Source organism: Benincasa hispida, chromosome 6 (genome assembly GCF_009727055.1).
Source record: "Benincasa hispida cultivar B227 chromosome 6, ASM972705v1, whole genome shotgun sequence".
Lineage (NCBI taxonomy): Eukaryota > Viridiplantae > Streptophyta > Magnoliopsida > Cucurbitales > Cucurbitaceae > Benincasa > Benincasa hispida.
This window is the reverse complement of record NC_052354.1, coordinates 53,735,463-53,746,339: the sequence shown is the minus strand read 5'-3', so window position 1 is coordinate 53,746,339 and position 10,877 is coordinate 53,735,463. Positions and strand designations below refer to the sequence as shown.

General features: G+C 30.1%; 1 protein-coding gene across 4 annotated transcripts; it reads right to left on the bottom strand.

Annotated features, from left to right (window-relative positions):
* Positions 1-2,160: 2,160 nt before the first annotated feature.
* On the bottom strand, positions 2,161-9,806 carry LOC120079448. Of its 4 annotated transcripts, none has more exons than XM_039033628.1 (15): positions 9,590-9,803; positions 9,285-9,362; positions 8,973-9,022; positions 8,819-8,872; positions 8,111-8,163; positions 7,791-7,863; positions 7,528-7,589; positions 6,787-6,855; positions 6,298-6,403; positions 5,984-6,054; positions 5,595-5,722; positions 5,226-5,321; positions 4,587-4,654; positions 4,394-4,439; positions 2,161-2,368 (listed from the first exon to the last, which is right to left on the bottom strand). In XM_039033628.1, exons 1-15 carry the CDS (start codon positions 9,656-9,658, stop codon positions 2,288-2,290), a joined length of 1,104 nt encoding a protein of 367 aa, XP_038889556.1. In that variant the 5' UTR covers positions 9,659-9,803; the 3' UTR covers positions 2,161-2,287. The 4 variants fall into 4 exon arrangements, with proteins under 4 accessions (XP_038889556.1, XP_038889557.1, XP_038889558.1 ...); XM_039033629.1 differs by having other exon boundaries at positions 5,622-5,722; positions 9,590-9,799; XM_039033630.1 differs by lacking the exon at positions 8,111-8,163 and having other exon boundaries at positions 8,823-8,872; positions 9,590-9,806.
* Between the last annotated feature and the right edge of the window lie 1,071 nt (positions 9,807-10,877).

The window sequence follows — 10,877 nt, the reverse complement described above, 5'->3', positions numbered from 1 at the left end:
ACATGAAAAATATTATATTATTTAACTATTTTCAGTAAAATAATTCTGAATGACAGAATTTAAAATTTATTGAAAATACGAATATTAAAATTGAACAATTAAAAGTATGTGGGTTAAAATTGAATAAACTTCAAAGTATGAGAATCAAAATGTATTTTAACTTTACAAGTTTAGTACTTTAACTTTTGAATTTTGTATCGATTTGATTTAAGTTTTTAGGAGTGTTAAGTAGGTTTTTTTTCTTTGTGTCAAATAAGTCTCAGAAACTTGATAGATTCATAAACTTTCTAATTTTATGTCCATTAGTTTTATAAAATTTTAAAAGTGTCTAATATATTTTTAAACTTCTAATTTTTTATCTATCTAGTAGATCTCTAAATATTGTGTTAAATCTTATGACTTCTTTCTAATTAATGTAAAAATTCTAAAACTTCATTAGATATAAAATTCAATTTTATATCTAATAGATCAATAATCAATGAAGGATCTATTAAACACAAAATTTAAAGTTTAGGAATACATTAGATAAATTTTAAAGTTTAAACACAATTTTTTTTAAAAAAAAAAAACTATTAATTACTCTTTCCAGATCACATATTAACCCCATAAAACTATGATAGAACTAATACACATACATATTGGATTTCTCGTGGAATGAGAGATTGAGACATCAATTTTTTAAATGATAATTAATAACTTATCTATAAACTATCCTCAGATTTGCCACAAAACTAATAAATTATCATCACATCAACAAAAGATAGTATGAAATTAATATTTAAAAACACAAATGAGCTTTCTATTACTTCGACTAATATTTTTTTAAAAAAAAAAGAAAAGAAAAGAAAAGAAAAGAAAATTTAAAAAAATATAGAAAATTTTCATCAATAGTTCATAAGAAAATTGTGTTTTTTAAAGTAAAAAAATTGATCCATACCCCCACATAAACTCAAGGAAAAAAAATTAAAAAGAAACACATTAAAAACATTAAGGAAAATATAATGAGGCGTGAAGAATATTCTCTCCCAAAAGAAGAAGAAGAAGAAGAAAAAGAAAATCTAACTTGAAACAATTTGGACAAGTTGTGATTCCATTTGAACTTGATTAAAAGAACTTAGATGGTTGCCCCCACAAAATTCCAATGGGATGGAGGAAATTCTCTCCCATCTCAAAGCTGCAAAGCCAGGAGGTTGGATGATATGACTGGCTAGTCAAAATTATTCACCTACATTTCTAAACTACCATCCACCATCAACATCAACAAATATTGAACTCCCCAAAAGAAAAATCCTTATTTTTGTTGGGCCCACCCAAGGGAGAATTATCACTTTAAATAACTGTGATTATAATGATAACATGGGAGTTTCAAGAAATCAGATAATGATTTCTCCAATGTGATGGTATCCAGTTTAATTATTCAAGACATTCCAAGATTTCAACAACTATAACAAGAAATTTTTGTTTCATTAAAGAAAAGAGGGTGCCAATACTCTATGATTAATCTTAGATTAAAAAAATTTATTCTGCATGTACAAAGAGTCTTCTATCTTGTGAAATATTGTAGATATAAAAAATTTAGACGGTAAAATTGTAGGCCTCTTATGAATCGAATCTTCATTTATATTTTAAATTTAAAACAATATTTTTTTTGAAACTGGTTAAATAATAATAATAATTTTTTTGAAAAAAATACAATATGTTAATATGTTTCCAAAATTTACGATAAAACTGATACTTTAATAATAAAAAAATGGAAAAAAACCAAATAAGATCTTATTTTCAGGTTGACTGAAGGTAAGAAACTAAAACATTTGAAAGTACGAAAACTAAAATTAAATCATTCTAAAGAAAAACTAAAATAATATAGAATAAAAATTAAAAAACTGTGGTTGAGCATTTTGGAAGAGACCAAAAAGTCTTCAATTTTAAACGCGAAATAAAAGGGTGTTGTCCTTTATAAGCTTGGCGGCTAACGGATTAGGTTGGAGTATAATATGATTTGCCTTTTTCTTCTCAACAAAGAGATTTATATTCTTTATGATGTCGTCAATTATCAGCCTACAAATCTTGAAATTAAGGGAGTTTCCTTTATTATTATTGTTTTTTTTTTAAAAAAATTTTTTAAAGAAACAAAAAAAAAAAAAAAAGGAAAAAACGTGCTGTAATATAATTTTCTTTTTCTATATATGGGTTCTAAAATTCAACGGGAATTAAATGTGGGGGGTGCCTTCAGTTTCACAAAATAGTTGTTGAAAGAGTAAAGACAAGCTCTGATTTCTGGAGCACCCTATGATTTCAGGTGGTAATATTTGTCGAGCAGTTTCTCGGAGTACTCTCCGAATGTTAGTGCGCAATTTGTGGGAATTATCTGAGAAAGAGAGAGAGAATGAAATAAAAAGTTAAGCACACGAGTTGAAAACTAAAATACATATATTGCTTCATGTGTTTTGAGGTGATTAAAATTGGTGTTTTTTATAGATAAATATATATATATATATTTAAAAAAATCTAATTTTTGCACTATTCAAGAAAGAGAAACTGCCAAAAGAGAGATTAGTGAAATACAGGATACATACAGGAAAAAAAAAGGCGAGGAGACAGACTAGCAAGAGGAGTACATGTACAGGGGAGGTTTAGTCAAAGTGTGAGGCACATACTAAGAAAAAAAAATGTGTACAGACAGATAGAACAAACGACAAATTGCAAAATCACCTACTATCACACTCTAGAACAAAGGACAAATTACAAAATCACCTACTATCACACTCAAACTCTCAATAGTAAAAATTAAATCAACTTATCCAAATGTTAAAATTAGACGGTCAAAGTTACAATAGTTGTAAAAATTAAACTCCCAAATGATAACAATTGAACTCTCAAACTTACACAATTGCTACACCTTCGACAATTATATAAGTATAAAGGTCTAATTTCAACACTTATATAAGTTTTGAGGACATAATTGAAAAGTTAAAAGTATAATTACAGCTACCACCATATTTTAGAATGATTTTTACAACCTATACTAAAACAAAGTGTGTATATAGAAAGATGCAAGGAAAAGGTAAACTCAAAAGATAGAGACAATCTAAAGGGAGATAAATGAGAATACTCTTAAATAGAAGCTAATGAAGAAAGGGCAACTGTGAATTTATAGCAACTAAGTAGAGTTTACACATAAAGATAGAAATAACAAATAAGCCATAATATTAATATAATAAGACAAAACTGAAAATCAGTGTAAAAATACTAGTGACAAAGATAATCAATTTTGTAAGCTCAGTCCCTCAACTTTTGGTTTTGTGCACAGTATATCATTCATCTTTAGAAAAAAAAAATGTTAACTAATTTGTACACTTCCGATTTTGTATAAAGTAGATAAATATAACTACCTCTTGCTACCGTAAATATTATTTCATAGTCGCCAATTTACTACCGTCAATCCATTTCAAAACCCTCATTTGCTACATTATTCACTATTTTACATGCATTATTTTTTTTTTTTTTTTGTTACAATATTTACTATTTTTTTTCTCAAACTAAAATAGTTTACACCTCAAACACATGTTATTATAACTCAAACTAAAATAATCTACATACCAAACACAAACTATTATAATCCAATTATAATAACATAAGACTATAACAACCAACTACTTACCCTAAACGCTTCCTTTATGACCATTTTAAAACACTTTTGTCTATAGTTAAAATAATTTTCAATTTTCAACGTATTCTTAAATTATCAATTTGAACCTATTTTAATAAATAAAATATCAATTACCATATTTAATAAGATGATCTATTCTTACCCATTCTAGTCAAACTTGGGAGAGAGAAATTCATTCTCAAACCTATAAAGAGTGAGAAAACGTGCTATAATAGCTTTTGTTAAATAATGTGGAATCATTAATGACTACTGCCAGCCCCACAATGTCACATAGAGAACTTATCTTGAGCTATCTTTTTGCGAATATTATGAATCGAAGTACTAAGAAAATTTTCAATCAAGTGACTTTCCAACACTCTTTTGTCCCCGAAATAATTGAAATAATTGAAATGATTGAAGCTAATAAAAATTTGATTTTTGAGTTTTTGTTTTTGACAATTAAGTCTACAAATGCTCATTTCACATCTAAATTTTTAGTTTTGTTATCTACTCTTTATTGGTGTTCTCAAAAACCATGTCAAATTTTTAAAACTAAAAAAATAGTTTTTAAACTAATTTTTGTTTTTAGAATTGTGCTAAGGATTGGACTCATATACTAAAGAAACATACAAATCATTATAAGAAAATAAGAGGAAATAGGTTTAATTCTCAAAAATAAAAATAAAAAATTGAAATGGTTACTAAAAGGGCCTGAATGATTGAGATTAGGTTCAAAGTAAGTACCTCTCGGTGAATATGAACCTCCTCGGGAAAATTGAGTTTCTGATCCCTGAAAAACAAAGCAAATAAATAACATTTGATAATTATGTCTCATAAGAATTAATCCTTCGACACTATTGCAATTAGCAGAGAAAATTTGGAAATTTGAAGTTTCTAACATGATTAATTTTATCTTTGACTCTGATTAAGAACATACCAATCAGGTTGCATGAAAAGTGCAAATGTGGAGCGTTCTAGGTTAAAAGCTTCCTTCCCTTTAGGTGCCTAACGAAAATCGTCAAAATTTATGCATATTAGTAAGTAGCTTAGACGCTCAAAGAATTTTGTCCAAACTAATAAATAGATAAAAACATAATTGTTAAGAAAGAAATAAAAAGGATGCTGAAGAATGTATGTCCCACACGGAACATTGTTTAAAACAAAGAAGAAAGAATCAAAACGATTAAATACAAGAATCGTTTCTCCCTTGAAAAAGTTGAAAAAAGAATAATCAATATACAAAAAATAACAACAATATATTTAGATTAAATTACAAATTCGGTCCCTATGGTTAGAAGAAAGTTAGAATTCAATCCCTATGATTTTAAAAGTTAGATTTAGTCCTTATGGTTTGATAAAATCTAATAAATAGTCCCTATTATTTGATAAGTCTTTCATAAATACTCCTTACCAAAAGGACTATTTAAAGAAGATTTTGTCAAACCATAGGGACTAAATTCTAATTTTCTTCAAACCATAGGGATCAAATATGTAATTTAACCTTAAATAAACAAGAATCTTATGATGCAAAAGCTCACCCATACTCCTAAAGAATAAATGGCCAGGAAGAAAATACCCGAACACAATGTGGTGTTGCACACAGATAACCTCTGGACAGAATCTCTGTAGTTTCACCAATTTGATATGCTATTTCATTTTCTCCATAATACACCTACGAATAATAATGAGAAAACATTAAAATAAGGGGAAATTTCAGATGGTTTTCCAAAGACTTGAAATATACAGTTTTAGTTTTATCTAAATATGCAACTTCTAGTTTTGTTATAAATATTTTCAGTCTCTTTGTTAAGCGCCACTTCATTGCCTAGCAATGTGCATCAATCTAGGCAGTATGAGTTAAAGATTAGGTCCAAAGAAAATAAGCATTTACGTAGGCTGATAAATAAGAGAGTCAAAATTCCTATTCATATTAATAATGACATGCCATCAATGATAGAGAACGATATTCCACTTTAACAATTTCATCAGCCCTTGTCCTAATATAGAGGCCAGCAGCATTATCAGGGCAAGGTATCTCCACACCATCTCTTGTAAACATTGCACAGGTCAGACCTGCAAATTAAATTGAAGCAGAAATGAGACACAAACTTGAAGATCGAACAATCTGTTGCCTCTATTATCCCTCCCAATATTTGGTTTTACAACTTATTGAGGATTTCTTTTTCTTCCGAGATGTTTTTTTCATTTTTGTGACATACAAATAATGTATAACATACAATGCAGAAAAAGTAAAAACTAGAAAAGCTTTTCAGAAAGTGGGATGGGCGGAAGGATGATGATACAAATAAGATAAGTAACAAAAACCAGTTCTACCTGTTAGTGAACCATGATCTGTATGCCATCCACACCAAGAGGATAGATTATCGCTATCTTCAGAACAAGTGCTGCAAGTCATACTCTAAAAGATAAGTCATAGGGAAGGAATTTCCAAGCAATTTTACTCTATCCAAAACTCAATATTCGTGTGCAGTGTTATTGGGTTTTTCAAATACCAATGTATAAACTTAGTCAGTTACCAAGCAAATTTTTAGATTTACATCTTCAGAGACAATGATAGATCAGAAAACAGCTGAAATAATTAGCAATGAGTAACTCGCAACACAAAAATAACATTGATGATATATGACCTCTGCTGTGCTGGAAAATAATAAAGCAAGCGCCCTTTATGACACCGGGAATTAAGAAGTGTCTTTTCAAGGGCTTCATCCTCATGCACTTTCATCATTTTAGCAGCTGTCCAACAACACATCAGAAACTAGTGTAACTGCAAATATCATATTTAAATACAAATAGTAATTTTCTACAGTGTTACAATAATAGGAAGGAGGATATAAAGTTTGTGAAAGGTGGTATGAACCTAAGACCTTGAGCCACATGGCTAGGATGTAGTTAAAAGTAACTCTTAGATGAAACCTTATACTCCAAAAAGTCAACAAACTAAATAAGCTGATAAATTCCATAACTTCTGATTAAGGCATTGATAATTTTCTACAAGAAAAGTTTCATAAATATAATGGAGAATATCCTCTCTAAAAAGGAAAAGAAAATTACAGGGAATGAAACATCAGGATTATCCATCCCATTAATCATGAAGTAAGAAGCCTCTTAAATTTTACCATACTGATCGCAATGATATGCCAACATCAAACCAACATCAAGAATCAGCTTTCCCAGAGTTTTAAAGGCTGCAATTCAATTATAAAACCTCAGTAATAAAGAAAAACCATCACATCTCATCATAAAATATTCAGCTAATCAAGATGACAAAATTTTAAGACAACCAAAAGTTTCTACCCATATATTAAAATAGAAAAGGAAAAGCAGAAAACGAACAGAGAGAGATGATAGAATGAAACAATGATTAAAAATTCGTGAGCTTTCCTAGTATGTTCCCAATGATGTCTGGATCTGGATTTCAGATTCTTCAAACATGTGTTTTTCAGTTGAAACATATGTCTACAAACAAGTGGATAAAGCAAAAAGTTCCAGGAGGAAAAAGAAAAAAAAAGGATGTGCTACTCAAAGGTTTGTAAAGATGAAACAGAAGTGAAACAAATTCAGATAAATCAAAAGCTAAAAAGAATTTTCACGCAGCAAAAAAACCAAGAGCATATCTGAAAATCATCTTTTATCTCGTGACATATGACCATAGCGACTGAAAGATCATGAGTTGTATTACTATAGATAAGAGCGTATAAGAAATCAGAGACCAAACAAATGATAATCTATTCTCAAATAGTGAAAATTATATAAACTCTGCAGAAGTTCCAGATTATAAATCCAAGAAAGTAGCTTCGAGGCAAGGTCAAGCAACAAATTAAATGGATCCATATTACACAACAACATCTAGTGTATACCTAATTCAAGTTCTGGCAGTTCCCTAGAAGGCCAAATATTTGAACCACAATACGATGGATACCTGAAAACGCAGATGGTGAATGCTAATATCACAATAATTATATAATCATCTGTATCTAGATCACTTGTTTTTACCTAGGAAAGAATTTTTTTTTTTTTTTTTTTTTAAAAAAAAAAAAAAAAACTAAATGAAGGAACAGATAATAATTCAAGGCAAGAAAGTGATGTAAAAAAATTAGCTGAACTAGTAAATTACTTCTACCTTTGAATTGAAGATGTATCTGTTGTTGGGGTATCCAATATTGGATTGGCATAGAATGAGCCCTTCAACAGATCTGCAAATTGAAACACGTATTAAAAGAGAGATTTCTTTGAATCTGCAAAGAAACTACCAACAATCACAAAATACAATCTCGCCAATGTTCTCCCTCTTCCGTTGCGTACACCTTCATTGCATAATTAAGATGCCATGTGGATAAAACAGCAAAACAATGTAGCTCTCATATTAAATGCTTTCCAGAACCATAATTATTGTTTATTGGTTGTTTAAACAGTGTATATATAAAAATAAAACTCATATACCAGGCTTCCCAGATTCAAGTTTCTCTTTCCCATGACTCCATCCAAAATTATACCTAGACAAACATGAAGAGAAACAGAAGGTTGCTAAAAGTTAAAGTGAGTGACAACACATCTTCAAAACTTTCACACACCATATCTCCTACATATCAATATTCATCAGGTTAAGAGTCATGGACTACCACATGAGTTTACAACATTTGAGAGTAAAAAAAATTAATGGAGCCTTGATGGGTTGATCTTATCAGTTATGATGACTCACGGAGTTTGAGAAAGCCACTATAACCCAACCTTGGGTTTGTGTCTCAACAAATTTAATTTTAGTTGCATTCAATTGAAATGAGAACAAGATAGAACACCCAGAAGAAAATACACCACCTGCATAAGTTCTATAGATGAAGGGCCTAAACCTAGCGCGTTGAGTTTTGAAGATATGAGACAAATATTCTGGATTCTTAAACAATAAAAATATAATAATCCAGTGCCGCCTATAATGTGAAAGGTTATGAACAATTTAATATATTTTATTTATGGATTCACTAAATTTGCTCAAATTGACATTGAAGGATTTGACAGAATGAGAAAATTGTCAAATAATCATACACATGCCATTAGGTGGATTAAACTTCAAAGCACATCATAGTGATTGATAAGCAACAAACAACTGAATATTTCAGAGATGAGTGGCTTCAAAAGCATCATAAAAACTACCTACTGTGAGGGTCTTCAAGCTCCTTCTTCGCATCTTCTGGTAACTTCCCAAATCTTAGAAAGCAAAAATTTCACGAGAAATTGCAAAAAGTATTAGCCAAATTTCTCTTAAAGCTCTCAGAGATAGCTAGCAGTTCCGTTTACCAACTTATACCTCGATGAAAGACGTAGAAGATCCTGCCGCAACGAAGGAAATCCAGGGACCTGCGATTTCAAAACCATCCGAAATAAAATTCCGGAAGCATCCAAAGCGATAAGAACAAGAAACCGTGTATCAATAACTTCTTGGAAACACATAACATGGAAGAATAGAGGGGGAAATACAACGATGAACAAAGTGATGGGTCAAAGAAAGTTGAAATACAATTATCTGGATAGTCTACGCTATCAGTATCAGATAGAAGAAGGTCAACGACGAGAAAAGAAAAAGAAATAAACAATATATGACTGCATAAGTATAACATACATCAGTAACTGATAGAATTCCCAGCCCCTTAGGTCCAAATCCTTCTTCAATCTTCATCGACAAATCAACACTCCGATCCTGAGTTCATTAAATTCCACCAAAACAGAAAACATTTAAAAATGACTCATCACAAATTTGTATGTTCCATGAAGGATCGCCATTACAAACAAACAACTCAAACAACAAACTCTAACCGCATTATGCCGACAAAAGAGCGAAAGGAAATCGAGATGATTCAAGAAATGGAGCTCAGTGATTCAGTTTAATTTTCTCGATGACAATACAGTGGAGGGAGATTGACTTACTTGGAGCTCTGAGTACGATATGGTGACGGTTCTGATGGCCGGAAGAGTGGACTGGACCGAGGAGGCCATTTTTGTAGAGGGAATCCGGCGGGAAGCTTGGTGAAACTGGAGAACGATGGAGAAGAAAGAAGAGGCGGGACGAAAGGAAATTTGGCAGGTCGTCGCTTTTTATATGGAAATGGAATGAAGCCGAAGACGAGGGAACTTTATTAATTCGTTCGTGTGATCATCCAATTTTAAATTTTAAAATAACATTGGACGGATTGAACGGAACAATAGGCCACTCTCAGTCTCTCACTTACATAAAGACGTGTATTTCGACCGAGTGAATTTAGTTTAGTAGTATTTTCGTTATGATCAAAGAAGACATGTGTTTTCAACTTACCAATTAGACACTAACAGTCATATTAATGATAACAGCAATAATAAACATAACATATTCACGATTTTCATACGGTAATGGTAATCGTATTTGCAACTGTAATGACAACGATGACGATAAATATAGTAACTCCCACATAATTTTCAAACACAATCAAATTGGTGAATTACATTTTTAGATTACCTTTGATCGACTACGTTTCCCTAGGATAAAAATGGTCTTAGTCTTCAAGTTTTGCGTTTAGTTTCAATAGTCTCTATGATTAAAAACGTTACAAATTTACCATTAAGATTTGAGTTTTTTTTTTTTTTTTCAATTGTATCTCCATATTTCAAGATTTACAAGTTTAACCTCAAATTTTTACTTAATACGTATTTTTTGTCTTAATGTTGATGAAAATGTGGTATACTCAAAGCGAGCACGAGTCTAGTCATCGGTTAATTAGTTTAAAATAATTAAATTGATTATAATTAATTAAGCCTTATTATCTTTCTTCGATATTAAAATTTAATTTAAATATTACTTCATACTTATTTTAAATTAATTATCAAACATTAATGTCAATCGTTAAAAGTGAATATTTAATGAAAAGATCGAGATTAAAAGTAAAATTTTGAAACTTAAGGACCACATTGAAACAAAAATCAATTTTAAATAATAAATTTATAACATTATAAAACTCAAAACTAAAGAATTAGATGTATAACATTTTGAGACTTAGAGACCAAATAGAAATTAGACCCAAAGGTATTTTTTCTTTTTTTTTTCTAGTTTAATTATTCTAGGGTGATAAATTACAACCAAACATCCAACTTTAGAATAATAATTATGATTAGAATCTTATATACTTAAATATGCTAGAATTAACCTATCTGTAAAAGCTTTTTGTATTGTGTTTAGTAGGAA

Excerpts from the sequence above, each read along its gene's own strand:
- LOC120079448 (XM_039033628.1), bottom strand. The coding sequence starts at position 9,658 with ATGGCCTCCTCGGTCCAGTCCACTCTTCCGGCCATCAGAACCGTCACC. Across the intron at positions 7,590-7,790 it reads GATACATCTTCAATTCAAAG|GTATCCATCGTATTGTGGTT; the intron begins GTAGAAGTAATT and ends CTGCGTTTTCAG. Across the intron at positions 6,055-6,297 it reads TATTTTCCAGCACAGCAGAG|CACTTGTTCTGAAGATAGCG; the intron begins GTCATATATCAT and ends TATGACTTGCAG.